At 43.5% G+C, this 19,585-nt stretch overlaps 2 protein-coding genes across 9 annotated transcripts in view; both read right to left on the reverse strand.

Moving 5' to 3' along the window:
• The window catches only part of LOC139371029 (disco-interacting protein 2 homolog B-A-like), an 89,915-nt gene extending 79,221 nt beyond the window's left edge, over nucleotides 1-10,694 (reverse strand). For all 3 annotated transcript variants that reach the window (XM_071111058.1, XM_071111057.1, XM_071111056.1), the window contains exon 1: nucleotides 10,499-10,694. In XM_071111058.1, the coding sequence (XP_070967159.1) occupies nucleotides 10,499-10,583 (85 nt within the window). In that variant the 5' untranslated portion in view covers nucleotides 10,584-10,694. The remainder of the gene's footprint in view (nucleotides 1-10,498) is intronic.
• A 365-nt stretch (nucleotides 10,695-11,059) lies between these two features.
• Nucleotides 11,060-19,585, reverse strand: LOC139371031 (cyclic AMP-dependent transcription factor ATF-7-like). Of its 6 annotated transcripts, none has more exons than XM_071111065.1 (13): nucleotides 19,525-19,583; nucleotides 18,182-18,243; nucleotides 17,949-18,045; nucleotides 17,628-17,755; nucleotides 17,370-17,528; nucleotides 16,930-17,093; nucleotides 16,757-16,850; nucleotides 16,480-16,599; nucleotides 16,069-16,266; nucleotides 15,675-15,734; nucleotides 15,300-15,488; nucleotides 14,934-15,039; nucleotides 11,060-13,547 (listed from the first exon to the last, which is right to left on the reverse strand). In XM_071111065.1, the coding sequence occupies exons 2-13, from the start codon at nucleotides 18,227-18,229 to the stop codon at nucleotides 13,543-13,545; spliced, it is 1,368 nt and encodes a 455-aa protein (XP_070967166.1). In that variant the 5' UTR covers nucleotides 18,230-18,243; nucleotides 19,525-19,583; the 3' UTR covers nucleotides 11,060-13,542. The 6 variants fall into 6 exon arrangements, with proteins under 6 accessions (XP_070967166.1, XP_070967161.1, XP_070967162.1 ...); XM_071111060.1 differs by having other exon boundaries at nucleotides 11,648-13,520; nucleotides 17,622-17,755; nucleotides 19,525-19,585; XM_071111061.1 differs by having other exon boundaries at nucleotides 11,648-13,520.

A 19,585-nucleotide genomic window follows, 5' to 3' on the forward strand; every position in this document is an offset into this window, starting at 1 on the left:
GTGGAGTAACTACAATGTTGTTGATGTATCCTCAGTTTTCTTCTATCATAGCCATTAATCTCTGTAACTGTTTTAAAGTCACCATTGGTCTCAAGGTGAAATCCCTGAGCAGTTTCCTTCCTATCCAGCAATTGATTTAGGAAGAACACCTGTATATTTGTAGTGACTGGTTGTATTGAATCACCATCCAAAGTGTAATTAGTAACTTAATTTTGCTCAAAGGGATATTCAATGTCTGTTTTTTTTTTACCCATCTACCAATAGGTCCCCTTCTTTGCGAGGCATTGGAAAACCTCCCTGGTCTTTGTTGTTGGATCTGGGTTTGAAATTCACTGCTCAACTGAGAGACCTTACAGATCATTGTAAACACAATCATATTAAACACTATTACTGTACACAGAGTGAGTCCATACAATGTTTAATTTGACTTTTACTCCTGTACTATTTATTAACTCAAAAACATTTGAGCTCAAGGTCCTAAACAATATCATAACCTCCATTGATAATAGAGACATTACTGTGCAGCCGAATTCATCCACCTGGCCAAGGCTTTCAACTCTGTCAATCACAAAATTCTTATTGGCAGACTCAACAGCCTTGGTTTCTCAAATGATTGTATTGCCTGGTTCACCAACTACTTCTCTGATAGAGTTCAGTGTATAAAATCGAAGGGCCTGTTGTCCGGACCTCTGGCAATCTCTATCGGGGTGCCACAGGGTTCAATTTCCGGGACGACTCTCTTCTCTGTATACATCAATGATGTCGCTCTTGCTGCTGGTGATTCTTTGATCCACCTCTACGCAGATGACACCATTCTGTATACCTCTGGCCCTTCTTTGGACAATGTGTTAACTAACCTCCAGAAGAGCTTCAATGCCATACAACTCTCCTTCAGTGGCCTCCAACTGCTCTTAAATGCAAGTGAAACTAAATGCATGCTCTTCAACCGATCGCTGCCCGCACATACCCGCCCGTCCAGCATCACTACTCTGGACGGTTCTGACTTAGAATGTGGACAACTACAAATGCCTAGGTGTCTTATTAGACTGTAAACTCTCCTTCCAGACTCACACTAAACATCTCCAATCCAAAATTAATTATAGAATCGGCTTCCTATTTCGCAAAAAAGCATCCTTCACCCATGCTGCCAAACATATCCTCGTAAAACGGACCATCCTACCGATCCTCGACTTCGGCGATGTCATTTAGAAAATAGCCTCCAACACTCTACTCAACAAATTGGATGCAGTCTATCACAGTGCCATCCATTTTGTCACCAAAGCCCCATATACTACCCACCACTGCGGCCTGTACGCTCTCGTTGGCTGGCCCTTGCTTCATACTCGTCGCCAAACCCACTGGCTCTAGGTCATCTACAAGTCTCTGCAAGGTAAAGCCCCACCTTATCTCAGCTCACTGGTCACCATAGCAGCACCCACCCGTAGCACGCACTCCAGCAGGTATATCTCACTGGTCACCCCCAAAGCCAATTCTTCCTTTGGCCGCCTCTCCTTCCAGTTCTCTGCTGCCAATGACTGGAATGAACTGCAAAAATCACTTAAGCTGGAGACTCATATCTCCCTCACTAGCTTTAAGCACCAGCTGTCAGAGCAGCTCACAGATCACTGCACCTTTACATAGCCCATCTGTAAATAGCCCATCCAACTACCTCATCCCCATACTGTATTTATTTATTTTTCTTGCTCCTTTGCACCCCAGTATCTCTACTTGCACATTCTACCATTCCAGTGTTTAATTGCTATATTGTAATTACTTCGCCACCATGGCCTATTTATTGCCTTTACCTCCCTTATTTGCACAATGCTGTATATAGACTTTGTCTACTGTATTATTGATTGTATATTCCATGTGTAACTCTGTGTTGTTGTATGTGTCGAACTGCTTTGCTTTATCTTCGCACGGTCGCAGTTGCAAATGAGAACTTGTTCTCAACTAGCCTACCTTTTTAAATAATGGTGAAATATATATACAGTATATATATATATTTGTTGTTTTTTAAAAAAGCAAACAGAGAGAAGGCGGAGGACTTGCTCACTGTATATATCCTGGCTGCACATACACTATACGAAGGGGAGATGACCAACTCAAGTTGGTGCTGTAGAAACATGCAGTCAAACAGCAGTGAGAACGAGCAGCGTGAACGACAGCGTGAAAATAGCAAAAATAACAGCTGTGAAAATAGCACACCTCCGGACCTGGGGGAGTAAACAGAAGTGTCAAGAAAAAGATCAAAGGGAGGGCACTTTTCCCAGTGTAATCAACTCCATTTAATCAAAATTGTTTTAACTAAAACAATAAATCTGCATAATACATATTTTTTTCTAGAGCAATTCGATTTTTTTTTTACAACAAGCTAAGGAGTTTTGTGCTTGAAAGATTTTTGTTCGGTTCAGTTTGATCATCTGCATCCGCTCATTAGTTAGCTAGCTAACGTTAGCTTATTGACTGAGCCAGGCAGTCACAAACACTTCATATGAAAATAATGGGATGTAAGTGAAGCACAAAGTACATAACACTACATAACACTGCTTTACCAAGATAGCTGTCTAGCAAGATCATGAAGAAATCATTTAATTCCCTTTAGCCCATACTGTCAGTGCCAGTTAGCTGGCTAGCTAATGTTAGCACACCATAGCTACTAACTAGCTACTCCACCGACTCTCAACAGCTAACAGACAGCTGCTTCATTCAAAAATGAATCCACTGTGATACAATTCTAATGTTGCTAGCTATGCTAGTTATCTAGCTGTGGCCAACTGGTTAGTATCAACAAGAGCTTATTACAAATTCTAGCTAGCAACAACATTAGCGCAGCTTGCCAGTTAGCTTACATTAGCTACAGCAGGCACAAGCCCAACAAGCTACTGCCACCTTGTGGCCTGGAGTATTTAAACGTAGAAAATCGGAGGTAAAACTGTTATATGTGAACAACAAAAAGTTAACTGCTAACACTCTGGGCAGAGGCGCTCAGTACCTATCGGCAATCAGATTTCTCGGTGTGTCTGGCCCTTTACATCCTTAGGGAACCCGGGAGTGTTTTTTTCGACCCCCTCCCTCGCCTACTTCCATGGCTCAAATTAAGTTAAATTATTTCCATTTCCTTGTGATCATGTGGGTGTGTGGAGTAGATAGGCTCCTTAGTTTAGGCCTCATATAATTTTGTTTTAGCTCTGTATCTCATAGTAGTTTAGGTTGAGTTCGAGGGTGAGAAGAGCTGATTGTGTATCTGTTCTTAAGATAACACTTTCTCTCCCTACTGTGATTGTCATATGCTTCTTCTATAATAATAATAGCTTTAAAAGCTTAGCAGCCCTTTGGATTGTGTTACTGTGGTTTTGGCTGTCAATGTGGCTTACGGGCGTTGTAATCTTCCGGGGTTTAAGCTTTATAAAAAAACATACCCAAGATAGAGGGGGGATCCTCTGTGTCCATGGCAACCCTGTGCATGTGGTGTCCAAGCCTCCCACCACCCCAGAGCTGTAGTGTGTGTGTGTGTGTGTGTGTATCATCAGTGCCCACTCCTCAGGCAAGACTGTCTGACTATAATCCCCAATGGGCCGTGCCAGCGGTTGATCTGTCTGTCTGGGGGTGGAGGAGGGAGAAGCAGGTCTCTTCATCTATTATTACAGTGGTTCCCAAACTTTTTATAGTCCCGTACCCTTTAAAACATTCAACCTCCAGCTGTGTACCCCCTCTAGCACTAGGGTCAGGGCACAATCAAATTGTATTTTTGGCAGTGAAATGAGGCTACTCAGGCGAGAAAAAAACCTCACCCAAATGTATAGCCCCGTTGGAAAATATAAGAGACAGTGTCTCACTGGTGCCCTTTGAAAGCACGTACCTATGTGAGAGTGAATTCTCGGCCCTCACTAGCATGAAAACTAAATATAGGCACAGGCTGTGTGTGGAAAATTATTTAAGACAGACCCTCTCCAACACAACCCAACATTGTAGAGTTATGTGCATCCTTTCAAGCACACCCTTCTCATTAACATGTGGTGAGTTATTCACAATTTTCGATGAACAAGTAATATTTTATATGTAAGATGGTTAAATAAAGAGCAAAATTATTGATTATTATTACACTATATTCAAAAGTTTGGGGTCACGTAGAAATGTCCTTCTTTTTTAAAGAAAAGCACATTTTTTGTCTATTAAAATAACATCAGATTTATCAGAAATAAAGTGTAGACATTGTTAATGTTGTAAATTATTATTGTAGCTGGAAATGGCAGATTTTTTTTGGAATATCTACATAGGCCCATTATTTTTTTTATTTATTTTTTATTTTTACCCCTTTTTCTCCCCAATTTTGTAGTATCCAATTGTTCTAGTAGCTACTATCTTGTCTCATCGCTACAACTCCCGTACGGGCTCGGGAGAGACGAAGGTTGAAAGTCATGCGTCCTCCGATACACAACCAACCAAGCCGCTGCTTCTTTAACACAGCGCACATCCAACCCGGAAGCCAGCCGCACCAATGCGTCGGAGGAAACACCGTGCACCTGGCCACCTTGGCTAGCGTACACTGCGCCCAGCCCGCCACAGGAGTCGCTGGTGCGCGATGAGACAAGGACACCCCTACCGACCAAGCCCTCCCTAACCCGGGCGACGCTAGGCCAATTGTGCGTCGCCCCACGGACCTCCCGGTCGCGGCCGGTTACGACAGAGCCTGGGCGCGAACCCAGGACTCTGATGGCACAGCTGGCGCTGCAGTACATAGGCCCATTATTAGCAACCATCACTCCTGTGTTCCAATGGCACGTTGCGTTAGCTAATCAAAGTTTATCATTTTAAAAAGGCTAATTGATTAGAAAATCCTTTTGCAATTATGTTAGCACAGCTGAAAACTGTTGTTCTGATTAAAGAAGCAATAAAACTGGCCTTCTTTAGATTAGTTGAGTATGTGGAGCATCAGCATTTGTGGGTTCGATTACAGGCTCAAAATGGCTAGAAACAAAGACCTTTCTTCTGAAACTCATCAGTCTATTCTTGTTCTGAGAAATGAAGGCTATTCCATGCGAGAAATTGCCAAGAAACTGAAGATCTCGTACAATGCTGTGCCCTACTCCCTTCGCAGAACAGCTGGCTCTAACCAGAATAGAAAGAGGAGTGGGAGGCCCCGGTGCACAACTGAGCAAGGGGACAATTACATTAGTGTCTAGTTTGAGAAACAGACGTCTCACAAGTCCTCAACTGGCAGCTTCATTAAATAGTACCCGCAAAACACCAGTCTAAACGTCAACAGTGAAGAGGCGACTCAGGGATGCTGGCCTTCCTGGCAGAGTTACAAAGAAAAAGCCATATCTCAGACTGGCCAATAAAAATAAAAGATGAAGATGGGCAAAAGAACACAGACACTGGACAGAGAGGAACTCTCTGAGAGAGAGAGAGAGAGAGAGAGAGAGAGAGTGTTGAGCGTGAGGTGCATTCTATTATGTAACACAAATGCTTCATTTCCAAAATTGAGAACTTCTCTGGACATTTCTGCAGATCTCTCTGCCAATATCAGACTGTTTTTCTACAATATGAAAATTTTCTACACACTGAATCTGTGCTTCCTTCTCTATTGGTCATTACTGACCTTTAACTATGGTCGGAGATCAGTGCACAGCCCCTCAGTTACAGTTAATGAGCTTTTCAATGGATAGGCTGAAGCATCTTCCTGCCCTGTGTGTATCTGTGGCCAACACACAGTGAGGACACTGACGCAGGAGCTACATTTTGGCTACAATCCCCAACATACACATACACAGTCCCCATTCTACACTGCCTTGTTTATGGTGATGAAGTGCAAGGGTAGGAAGGAGAGAAAGGCTGAGAAAGGAGAGAGCCATAGAGAAAGCATATCAGATGTAGAGATAGACAGAGAGAGAGGGAATGAGCGACAGAGCCATGGATAGACAGTGGGAGAGAGAGGGTTAAGCGAGATAGAAAACAAGCGACCGAGCGTCAGAGAGAGAGAGAGGATGAGTGAGTGATAGAAGAATGAGTGTCCGAGAATGTAAGCAACAGAGAGCACGAGAGAGAGAGAGAGTGAGAGAGTGAGCGAGATAGAGAGATCCCCAGCAGCAGTACTGGTCCACTGTGACTCCGAGGGCTAAATGAGCCAGGCGTGTTACCTCCTGATGCTCTGTGACCTAGATTGGGAGACGCAGACACAACCGTAATCTCTCTTTCTCTCTCCCCCAACTGTCTCTCTCTCTTTTTCTCCCCTTCTCCACTCAGCACTGAACAGGCTGCTGTGCTGAAAAACCTGCCTCTCCTCTCCACATCAACAGACAGTACACACACACAAACACACGACTGGACAAACACTCACAAGTCACTATAGTCCACACTGAGAAAGGGCTCAGAGCAAAGCAAAGGGAATCCCATTCACTCAGCTCTTATCAGAGCATTACACCACACTATACACACAGACCTTGGAGACAAGGCAGGAGACACAAAAACCAAGCAAAGGGGCACACATTGTGTGTGTGTGTGAGAGTGAGAGAGAGTGAAGTAGTCATATTTACAGTAACTGTACAGCTAGCTTACTTTCACACACAGTTCATTTTAGCAGCTTAAAACACAAAGGGTTGTGGTTGAGCATTTTGAATTCCAGCCGAGCTTCCAGCCAGCATGGCTTTGATCCTCTCAATGGCTACCATTGTGTCCCCACAGTCACCGGGGTTAGAGCTGGGTGTAGGGGAGACCTTAAAGGGATAATTCAGGATTTTGGCAATGAGGCCCTTTATCTACTTCCCAGTGTCAGATGAATACCATTTTCATGTCTCTGTGTCCAGTGTAAAGGAAGTACGATGTAGTTTCGCAAGCCAATGCTAACTAGCGTTAGAGCAATAACTGGAAGTCTATAGGTATCTGCGAAGTATCCCTTTAATACGCACACACACGCGCGCAAACACGCACATAATCCACCACCACTGCAATGGTGCATATTTCCTATATTTGTTGCCATGGGAGTCCCGTCTTTGGGACAAAGTGACAACAATGGGCTGATTGTTAGAAATGTAAAGGATATGCATGAGAAACATTAAGAAGACTCCGGATAGACTGCTACTACTCCATATAAATGGAAATGTACTGGCAGTCCATTAAAATAGATGATGTGTTTTGGTGCATAATACTGATAAAGTACTTCCCAAAAGATAGATAGTAGAGAGTAGGCAGTGTTTACAGCAACAGCTTTGATATTTTTTGTTCTATTGTGTTATTGACTGTACGTTTGTTTATCCCATGTGTAACTGTGTTGTTTGTGTTGCACTGCTTTGCTTTATGTTGTCCAGGTCACAGTTGTAAATGAAAACTGGTTCTCAACTGGCCTACCTGGTTAAATAAAGGTGGAGGAAAAATAAAATAAAAAGACTGTTGTTCGCCACTGTGACAGAGACTTTCAGTTGAATGATGGCCACACTGGGGGTTTTGAGTTTCTATTGAGTTGTTGTGCTACTGAAGCCTTTACTGACTCCAGTCTCAACTGATCCAACTGTATGATACTAGCTACAGTTAAACTACAACCACCAGCAGGCTGATGGAACTACAAACATGGCTACTCCGGTCTGGCCATCTGGTCATAGCTCAGTGTGGCTGGAATAATGAGACAGGCTTCTCTTTGTGGTGAATCAATCGTTGGGTGTTAAGTGCTGCTGGGGCTCAAAATGGATTATGTGTGTGAGGAGTCAGTGGACTAGCTGAGAGCTACAGGGCTGATGGGTGGGAATAAACAAACACCTCAAACTTGAGCCATAACACCACAACAACAGGCCATTTCAACACTCATCACTCAAAGTACAATGTATCCTAATAAACATGTATCGAGGCTACATTTTAATAAGCCTACACTGTCTGTTAATGTAACTACAGAGATTGTCAAGTGATAGGCCTACACGAGGAGCTGGTAGGTCTTATCAGGGGTAGTTAACTACTGCTCTAAATGTCCGAGGACAACAGACAAATAAGCATACAGCAAGCTGGCATTTACAGTTGAGTAGTAGAGTTGTATAGGCCTACTACTGCTGAGCTCTTCAGTCACTAAAGCAAAAAAAAAAAAACTATCAATAAAACAAATAAAAACCAGTGTATGCCACACAACGACACTCTCAAACATTTGCACTCGATTTGCACACACAGCAGAAAACTAGAGACAGTCTGTTTATGCAGTACATCTGTTTATATAGCATGCCATTATTATTAATAGATAGGTACTCCTGTCTGTTTTCTCTCTCTCCATCTGTGTGTGAGATCCTAAGGAGAGCAGCACTACTCCGAACCGTCACTAACCAAACTGTTAATTGCTGTCTATTATTAAACGAGACCACAAGTAGAAGTGAGTTCACCCACCATTTGTAACAGTGAATTAAGGCTTCTCCATCACTCAGACTTTTTCCAGAAGTGCCCTGTGACATATTAAAACAGCCCAATCTAATTGATTTGATCAATGTAAAATAGATTTCACACATCTTTTTGAGCAGACTGGTCTCAGTAACAGCTAGACGCAACATAGTAAACGTAAATCTGGGACACTCAAATTAGAATGATATGTTACGTTTGGTTTGGTTACATAAGATAGGTTACTTAAGGCAAAAACAGAAGGAGGGTGGTTGGTCGGGGTGAATGGGTTGGCCTATAACATGGACGTCTAGCAACCAAAAGGTTGCGTGTTTGGATCTCATCACGGAGAACTTTAGCATTTTAGATAATTAGCAACTTTGAAACTACTTACTATTTTTTAGCTCATTTGCAACTACTTAGCATGTTAGTTAACCCTAACCCCTAGAGCTAGCTAACATTAATGTTAGCTACCTAGCTAACGTTAGTCACAACAAATTGGAATTAGTAACATATTGTACATTTTGTCATTCGTAACATATCAAGAAAATTGCCTTTCGGGAACACATCGTACGAACTGCAATTCGTAACACATCGTATGAAATGGATGATGGACATCCACAAATGAATAGATACCATACGAAACGTAACATATACTAAATGGAGTGTCTCGGATTTACATACAGACTAATACGAAATGCTCTGAGACCATGTTGTTTTGAGGGAGTTGTTTTGATTAGTTTGTAACCACTGAGAGGCCATCTTTGTGACTGTATCCCAGGGGGGCTGTGTTTGATGATGTGCACAGGCTATTTGATTCTACTATGATTATCTTGTTAGGCTAATGTCCTTACATTGAGACGTTTCAGAAAGCAACTCTTGAATGATTATTACAGGTGAGTAGTGACAAAAGTAACTTTTTTAGTATCAAATAAAACAAATTTTGGAATTATGGAAAATCCCAAGTGCCAGGACCCACAGCCAAAGGTCTGGTGGTGGCAGAATAGTATGGAGGCCTTGGAAAATGACTGAAAATGTTTCTCCACACCTGGTCTCCTGTTTCAGTTTCAATCATCCAACTGTGTCTGGGTGAGACCTGGACAGTCGGAATCCATGATGAGTCATGAGTTTCAGCGGTAAGCTGTGAAGAGCTCAATAGGCACAGTGTGAAACTGTACTATTATTCAATGTTCACACAGTGGGGACAGGGGAGCAGATTCAGGGAGAGAATTGACTTCAGTAAATCAGTCACCAATGGTAACTCTACTTTTCCATCACATACAGTTCTCTCTCCTTCCTCTGCAAAGCTGAAACATTACATTACTCATGCACCCCGGGGTGCTTTGAACCGCATGGCACAGATCCATTAATACTGTGATTCACCCACCAAGGAGGAGACTTGCATAACACCATATTATTTATTTTTTTAATTTTAGTCAAAACAAGGCAAACGCTGATTTCCCACATTAACAAGATAGTTTAGCAGTCGACAGTCGTGTAGGTCTATGTTCTATAGCATAATTTCATAATTTCAACAGCACTATCGCTTGAGAAACAGACACAATAACTATGTGATGAGGAAGAGAGCCTTGACCTAATTTCTGACAAGAGGAAAACCTCTATGATCTCATTTTTGACACTGTAAATTACATGAAGGCAATTTTTATCCTAGCTACTAGAGAAAAATGCACTGACTCTGCAAAGCAAATTGGAAGATTGTGTTAATGTTGAGAGCTATGGTTACTTCTGATGGTAAGTATTATGTAAAGTATAAATAAACAAAAAACCTTGTTAAAAAAATCCAATCATAAGCTATACATAGTATCATAGTTAATACATCAAAAGCCTTATCCAATAAAATTGTCATCTCTCTATATCCTAATTTCTCAAAAACACTATGCCATTATAGGCGAAAATAATAACGATGGTATTTTGATTACATTAACTATAGTAGCTAATCAAATGAAAATAGGTCAGTGTTTTTATCCTCCGCGGCAACATAGCAGGGGGAGGGAGTCGTGCTTATAGACTGCAGTTCTCACCACTGACAGCGGACGGGTGATTGTTGTTTTTATCTGGGACACACACGTAGGATCGTTTACGGGACACAACACCTATTTCTCTTTCCCCTGTCTAAAATCCTTACCTTCGGACAGTTCCAAATCCAACTCCGCCAATTGGTCCTTGACCTCTTTCGGTAGTGCCAACATATCCACGCCTCGGTCCGCCATCGTTGCAGGAATAAAACGTAGAATGTTAAGAAATTAAAAGTGGTGACAAGTTCCTGAATCAACGAGAAGAGCAAAAATCAAGACAGTACTCCATCCTTTCGACTCCCTAACACCGCCATAACTGTGAGCAATGAACAACTCACCAAAGGAATCTGTCACATGACCATGTCTGATGTTAATGGTTGTGACTGGAGCATGAAATTAATCAATAGACTGCCTGCTCCCCCTGGCGTTACTGTATGGCAGGGATCATCAACTAGATTCAGCCATCAACTATATTTTCTTGAGTGGTTGGTGAGGGGCCGGAACATAATTACAAATCATTTGTAGACTGCAAATTGCCAGCAATAAACCCAAATAGATGTTTGACTAAAACAATAATTTCAAACATTGCTTACATTTGTATACAATCACGTGTCTCTATTATGCGTGGGAACAGATTTCTTAAATTAAAATCAATGGAGCTGATTTCCTGGTGTTTTTACAGTCTTTTATGTCAGACTAAGAACAATCAAAAAAACTTTGGGGGCCAAATAAAACCACCCACATTTCAAATTCGGCCCACCAGTTGGTGAATCCTGCTGTATGGAAAATGAATGTTTATGAGCATTTCACACATCACTGACTGAACACACACTGGGCTACTGTTTATGAAACTATGGTCCATAATATCGGTCAGTCAACTATTGCAATTTCATGACAAGATGAACATACTAACATCACACAAATGTCTGGAACACAATTTTAGAGGCTAATTCTAAATTCCACAAGTCAATTTTCACTTAGTCATGCATTCATGTCAGTGGGAGACTTAGTGAAACATCTATTTAGTGGAAGTTAGGATTCTCCCCTTACGCTCTATACAGTCACACGCAGGGTCTATCTCGCTCTCTGACATACAGAAGCCTTCTCGTTTCCTGTGCTTATTGTGTACACGTATGCCACCAGCCCATCCTAATCCCTGAGCACATCAGACAGCTTCTGCTCCTACTGTCATGGAGCTCTATACCAAGGGGATAGGCACTTAGATACTAAGCATGAAAAAGATTAACCTAAACCCCTTGTTGCCAGTAACTTATTTATTTTGCCGGAGATCTTTTATTAGTTGAGACTATACACAAGTTAAATTTCCCCCGCCTTGAGGTGTAATTATTTTGGGCAAAAACACCCTCTCGACGGATTGGAGACAAATTCCATAATAGTTTGTGGGAGGTTACACCCTGGGTTCACTGTTGAAGACAGACATATCCATCCTCTTGACAGAACACGAGGGGAAAGGTAACGTGACGCAGGGTTCAGTTACAGCAATAACAAAATGATGAATAGAGCATTGACATGTTAAAAAAAGATGAAACAAACAAGGTATTCCTCAACACAAAATGTGAAGAAAAAAAAAAGACATCACTCAATGACATTTCATAACAAATATTTCAGTGACGTGTCCTACAAAAGTGATATACTCCAAAAGACAGTATATTTTTTTAAATGTTGGAAAGCACCCGAGAGTAGGACATGATCTTTAACCCGAGAGTAGGACATGATCTTCATATAGACGTCCCCTAATGGAGATTTGCATTCAAGAATATGTCGTAGGTTAACATTTTCTCTTAATAGACGTCCCCTAATCGAGATTTGCATTCAAGAATATGTTGTAGATTTACATTTTCTCTTATCATTTAGAATGTAATTGGTTTTCATTGAATTAGAACAAACCATTCTACCACTGTATTCACTACACACGTTTTAGCTAAATGCAGGAACATTAATATTTGTTTTGAATATAAAAATATATTGCACTACTTTTTCCTCAACTTAGCCTGGGTAAATGATTTATAAATCTAATGAAAAGTTTGTTGATTACTACATAAAGTATAATCTAAAACCTAACCATTTCAAGTGTTATATTAGGACATTGTCATTGTTTGCATCAGTCATTTGATATCACTTTAAAAAGTGGGAGAGAAAAGCAGTATGATAAAAACCAGCAATAATATGAGCAGACACCAGCACACAGACAGTGGTCTTCATCAGTCTCCTCTAATATCCATGCAGTCAATAAGGGTTTTATACACATTGTCAGAATGCAGAATTCCTATAAAAAAAAACAATAATAATACATTTTTAAAAAGGCCAGACATTGAATATACTCAAACTTTGGCTCACTCCATGACAAAGGGAAAACAATATCTCACGCTTATTCAGCCCTAAAAAGAGTTTCCCCATGGATTAACAGCTGCATGAAGAAGATAAATATGTAAGGAGAGATTTACACTGTAGACAGGGGAGAGTTGCAAATAGACAAAAACACACTACATTCAGTGATCGAGTGTGTGTATGTCACGGGGTGTGAGTATGTACATACGCAATGACAGTGCTTCCAAGCAGGGATCCATCAGAAAAGGGGCAAAAGGGGCGGGACGACTCGGTATTTTCAGTGATTATCATTGGCTGTGAGCGAGTGTGTGTGTGTGTTTGGGGGGTAGGGTGGGGGGGTTTGTGTGGCTTTGACAGGATGTCAACTCCCAACATCCTTTCCTGGCTGCCACTGTATCCAAGGTCTGAGCATAGGTTGGAGACAGTACTTCTCACCCCACCCCTTCTATTATCAACTGGTGGGATTTCAGATTTCAAATCAGGTCCCTTTCAATCTCTCACATAATTGTACCAGTCCGGCCTCCTAATGTTCTTATTGGCTCCCTGCGCATCATCTGGGGGCGGGCTGAGGCTGTGGCGCCATGAGGACCCCTCCCTGGTGGGCCGCCCCCATCCCGGCCAGGACCGACATGGCCACTGCCTCAGCCGCGCATACGCTCAGCCCGTTGACGGTGATGGCACCAGGGCTGGGGACAGGGGCCGAAGGCCCGTGCTGGATGGCCAAGGCTGTGGAGCCCGTAGGCTCGGAGGGGGGATCCCTGGAGCTCTCCTCTCCTCCTGCAGCTACAGAGAGAGAGAGAAACATTCACCCTTAAAGAGAGGTGACAGGCAAGCAATAGATTAGATGGATGAGTTGGATCGGTAGGTAGGTGAATGGATGTACAAGTTGATTGGGGACAGATAAATGAGGCTAAATTAAAAATCAAACAGATGGAGTGAATGACAGACTTGTGTGATTGATAGTTGATTCATGTATACTATATATACACAAAAGTATGTGGACAAACTTCAAATTAGTGGATTTGGCTATTTCAGCCACACCCGTTGCTGACAAGTGTATAAAATCGAACACACAGCCATGCACTCTCCGTAGGCAAACAATGGCAGTAGAATGGCCTTACTGAAGAGCCCAGTGCCTTTCAACGTGGCACCGTCATAGGACGCCATCTTTCCAACAAGTCAGTTCATCAAATTTCTGCCAGAGCTGCCCCAGTCAACTGTAAGTGTTGTTATTGTGAAGTGGAAACGTTTAGGAGCAACAACGGCTCAGCCGCAAAGTGGTAGGCCACACAAGCTCACAGAACGGGACCGGCGAGTACTGAAGCGCGTAGCGCGTAAAAATTGTCCGTCCTCGATTGCAACACTCACTGCCAAGTTCCAAACTGTCTCTGGAAGCAACGTCAGCACAATAACTGTTCGTCGGGAGCTTCATGAAATAGGTTTCCATAGCCAAGCAGCCGCACACAAGCCTAAGATCACCATGTGCAATGCCAAGCATCGGCTGGAGTGATGTAAAGCTCGCCACCATTGGACTCTGGAGCAGTGGAAACGCATTCTCTGGAGTGATGAATCACGCTTCACCATCTGGCAGTCCGACAGACAAATCTGGTTTTGGCGGATGCCAGGAGAACGTGCCCCAATGCATAGTGCTAACTGTAAAGTTTGGTGAAAGAAGAATAATGGTCTAGGGCTGTTTTCATGGTTTTGGTCTAGGCCCCTTAGCTACAGTGAAGGGAAATCTTAACGCTACAGCATTCAAATGACATTCTAGACGATTCTGTGCTTCCAGCTAGCAACAGTTTGGGGAAGACCCTTTCCTGTTTCAGCATGACAACGCCCAAAGTCCACAAAGCGAGTCCATACAGAAATGGTTTGTCGAGATTGGTGTGTAAGAACTTGACTGGCCTGACCTCAACTTCATCAAACACCTTTGGGGTGAATTGGAACACCGACTGCGAGCCAGGCCTAATCGCCCAACATCAGTGCCTGACCTCACTAATGCTCGAGGCTGAATGGAAGCAAGTCCCCACAGCAATATTCCAACATCTAGTAGAAAGCCTTCCCAGAAGAATGGAGGCTGTTATAGCAGCAAAAGGGGGACCAACTCAATATTAGTGCCCTTGATTTTGGAATGAGATGCTCGACGAGTTGGTGTCCACATACTTTTGGTCATGTAGTGTATGTTGTCTTAATTACCTAAGTAGGCAGCCGCCTTCTGCATGGCAGTGACAGGGCAGTCTTTGTGGGCCAGTAGCAGCTGTTTCAGTTGTGTCACCTCGTTCCTCAGCAGACCCACTTCATTCTGATAGAAACAGAACACCACATATAGGCATGAACACAAAAGACAATGTACACACAACATTTGTCTTCTCAACCACTGACAATCATACACCAAAACCCCATGGGCACAAGAATCATATTAGGGCTTAGACGGGTTCATGGTTTTAAAGATGCACTATGCAGAAATCATTCTGCCATTTCCTGGTTGCTAAAATTCAAATACTGACTCTAATAGACAGTTACAGTCTAGGTCCAGTTACAGTCATAGTGCAGTAGACTCACGGTCAAAGAGACGTTCATGGTAGCCAGGTCCTCTGCCTTCCTTTCCAGTGAGCCAACCCAAACCTTGCGTTTCTGTCGGCAGCGAGACGCCGCCGCCCTGTTCCTCTCCAGGAAGCGCTGCCTTCTCTCATCTGGGTCGGCCTCCGCACCCCGCCGCCTCCTACCCCCGGTGGGCTGGGCCGGGGATACCTGGGGAGGCCGGGGAGAGTGTTATACACCTTGGACTAGGTGTGTGTGCATGAGTGTGTGTATGAGAGAGAGATAGAGAGAGAAAATGCAAGAGTGTGAGCTTGTGTGTGTGTGTGTGTGTGTGTGTGTGTGTAAAAGTGCATTTGAATGTGTATTTCAAAGTGTGCCCGTGTATACGCCTCTCACCATCATGTCCTCTGAATGTAGACTATACCCAAATGGAGAGGAGGAGCCACTGCTGGTTTGCTGTGTGAGTATATGTAAATCATATATGCATGAGTGTGCCTGTGCATTTTTGTATTCACTGTTTGTGCACAAAATGTACGCAAATACATGCAAGCGACATGAGATAATGCATTACCAAATATATAGGGTCAGACGGAATCTGCAGAGAAGTTCTCTTATCGATACCTTTATAGAGTTGCCAGCATATTTCATCTACAAAACATGGTTTGTAGCAGCTTTTAGTTTGTTCAGTGTTCTTTCCAGCATTTTTATCATTTCTGGAGATAAAGGCCACCCTGCCTCTAGCAGATTCCACCTAACCCTTAGGTATTGTATCAGTATGTATGTGTTTTACCTGTGGCTGTGCAGGTGAGGGGGTGTCAGAATGCTGCGAGGGCTGCTGGCTCTGCTCATGTCTCTGGGGGACAGCGGGGCTGGACCCTGGCCCCCCTCCCACCCCCCCTGTGCCCTCTCCCACCCCCCCTGTGCCCCCTCCAGCCCCGTTCTGAGCCCCCGGGCCATGCTGTTGCTGGGTCAGCGCCGCCTTCAGCCTCTACAGAGAGGGATGGACACACAGAAATGCCATACAGATGTCAACAACATGCCTTCCTAGGGTTGCAAAACTACAAGTTATTTTGGTAATTAACCGTTACTGGTAACATTGCCTCCCTTTGCCTACCACTGCCACGGGTAGGCCCACTGCTATTTGGTCCTTAACTCTGTGTGTGGTGTGTAGTGTGTGTCCGCCAGTGCATGTGCCTCTCACCATCTTGGCCTCTGAGTGTAGACTATACCCAGATGGGGAGGAGGAGCCACTGCTGGTCCCACCAATCGGAGGGCCTGGAATCCCAGGGATGTTGGGCACCATATTAAATGGCCTCGCCAGCTACACATTACACAAGAAGAGACTAAATATGAGGACAAAATAACATTTACCAATATCTGCCATTATCAAGTCTGTTATTGTTAATTAGACATCTACTACTTTCACTAAAACTGCCGATGTAAAAAGGGCATTATAAATAAATGTGATTGATTCTCACAGATATGACTGAGGTCATATTTGGGCTGGGGAGGAGAGGGACCGTCTGTCCGTTGGGGAGATGCATTACCAGTGGGAAGGAGCCTGTCGGAGAGCTGAGAACAGGAGATTGGTATAAATGAAATAGACAAGAGAGAATACAAATATAGACAGATGTTGGTAGATTAGACTCACCCCAGTTGTCTGTTGGAGGGTGGGGTTTGTGTGATAACAGAAGTCGGCGACGGCAGTGTCGGGTGCAGGGGGTCGTAACCAAGGTGAATGGGGAGGGACCCAGGCCGTACAATGGTTGGCGTGGGGGTGGAGCTCAACACTGGCCGTGGAGGAGGAAGAGTCTCCTGTCAACACACATCACATCCAGTCAGAGAAACCCAGGTGGGAGTTGAACACTACAGGCCGCTGAGCTGAACCCACTAAGACACCCACTAATTGTCTACTTTTTGCTGACATCTTCTTTACTTGCCTCATAGTTAAGTGATTACTTTACTCTCTGGCCACCACTGTTCCTTACTCTCTCTCACCCAAGTTACCATGCAAACTTGACAAGAGGAAAGAACACACATCGATTCGTCTGTTCAACCATACAACCTGATCACCCCGCCCCCAGGACATACCTTTCCTCTCCCCATTGGCTCCTTGCTACTGTCCGACATGCTGGAGGTGGAGTCAGGACTGCCTGGGGGGGAGGAGTCAACCTCCAGAGGCCCCTCATCCTCCTCCTTCACCCCAGACAGGGTCTGTAGGGGTGGGGCCAGAAGATGAGGGGTGGGGAGCTGTGTAGGGACCAACAGACACAACATTAATAAATTGGTCAAACTACCCATGTTTAAAAACCAAACCCACCCTATCCCCTCCACCGTCCTCACCCTCACCGGGTTTTTGTTCCTCTGGTCGTCCTCATGGGCCTTCCGGAACTCCTGTTCGAAGGAGCTGGCCAGCTCATTGAACAGACCCACCTCCTCACAGTTCTTCAGGAAGCGGGTGGGCGTGGGGGTCTGGTCTGGTGGAAGAGAGAAAGAGGAGACACTGGTTTAGAGGCTTCATAGTACAGGTAAATCCCCTCTGTCAACAACAGAGATTGCTCATCTGTCCACACAGGGTGGTGTTGGTTTGATAGCTAGACAAAAATGTTTCTCTCATAATTTTCTCATACAGTCAAATTGAGAAATTCTAGTAATGGTAAAGGTAAGCACCTGCGATGATGACGGAGTCAGTTCTGGCAGGACCAAATTTTAGGGTCATCTCATGCTTATGTTTGTGGACTGACAGATGGTCTTCATTGGTAAATCTCTGTACACAAAGAAAATGCAAGACACTGGTGAAAGTAATCTGATGGCTCCTAAAATCCGAGCTCTGTAAAGACAGGAGGGAGAGTGGGAAAAGAGAGTGAAGGATGAAGAGAAAAGGAGGGTAAATTAGACCCTACCTGTCCACAGCCTGGGGCGGTGCACACAAAAGGTCGATCGTCCCCCATCTCACACAAAGAGCCTGCAATGAAAAGGTATGGGAGAGGAAGAGAATGAAAGTGTTATTTTGTCTCTGCCTCTAAAATCTTGGTAGATTAAAAAATTAAAACAGGCTGTATTGGCTAATACATTAGGGTTAACAAATAGATATTCACAAGGATTTCCTACTGCCTACATGTTCAGTATTTCCAACTAAAGCACCTTGTTAACACTACAATGAAGAAAAACGAAAAATGCTAACGTTAGTATCAAACAAATATATTAATGCTGATGCTATATTAATTCTGACATGAACAATTTTCTTGGTGACAAAAAGTTATTAAACATATGTCCCAGCTGGCAAGTCAAAATGTGATAGTCTTAACTAGCTAGTGTTTTTGAATAGTAAAATACGTATTTTAGTTACTAACGTTATTGTCCTAGCTAAATGGCCTCCTCTCTGCTGACTGTCAACAAACAGCGCAGTTCACATGGGGTGAATTCATTACGTCTTGCAACGGAAACAGTTTAAGAACCAAATGGAGCAAACGGAACTAAACCGGGAGGAACCAAGCTGAATATTTTCCAATATAAACTCGTTTTCGTTGCAAAACGTTTTCCGTTTCGAGTAAACGGTTTCTGTTGCAAAATGGTTTGCAACAGAATCTGCGTAATTAACGCACCATGCCGTTGGCGACTGTCTCAACCCTGGTTTTAATGTGTATATGGTCTCAACTAAGACAGAAACCACCTAACAGACTCTGCTAACTAGTTAGTTAGCTAACAAGGGGCACGATGGCTAACTATGGGCCAATGATCACAACAGCACGTCAAGTTAGATATAGCTAGCTAGCAACATAATGTCAGACAGGACGAAGAATGGACCTCACTATGCAATATCTGACAGGCCATCATCATCATCATCATCATCATCATCATCATCACATGAGATGTTTTGGTACAGGCAGTAAGGTTACAGCAGACAACCAACATTGGCAATAACGGCCGAGCGAATTAAAAGGGCTTCTTGGTGGTCTCTTTGCTAAATTAGCTAGCTTTATTTATCTTCCCCTTTTTTCAGCTAAAAACTTGCTAGCTAACGCCTTGCCAGATGGTATTGTACAGAACACACGGGCTAGCTAACGTTATGTTAGCTGGCTAGGCTAACGTTAAAGCACTGACACAATTCGAGGCACGTCAAATAAGTATTTCAGGATGGGGGAGGTAAATGTGACAGACGGTCAATACACCTGTTCCCCGACAAAGGCTATTTGGTAAATTCTTGATATCTGAACACGAGCAAGTCAAATGTTTACAAACTCACCCAACGTCCCTACCTCTCCTCTTCTCTGCTGCTGGAACTCCTACACTGCGCTGCCTGCGTT

The sequence above is a fragment of the Oncorhynchus clarkii genome, chromosome 17 (assembly GCF_045791955.1).
Source record: "Oncorhynchus clarkii lewisi isolate Uvic-CL-2024 chromosome 17, UVic_Ocla_1.0, whole genome shotgun sequence".
NCBI lineage: Eukaryota > Metazoa > Chordata > Actinopteri > Salmoniformes > Salmonidae > Oncorhynchus > Oncorhynchus clarkii.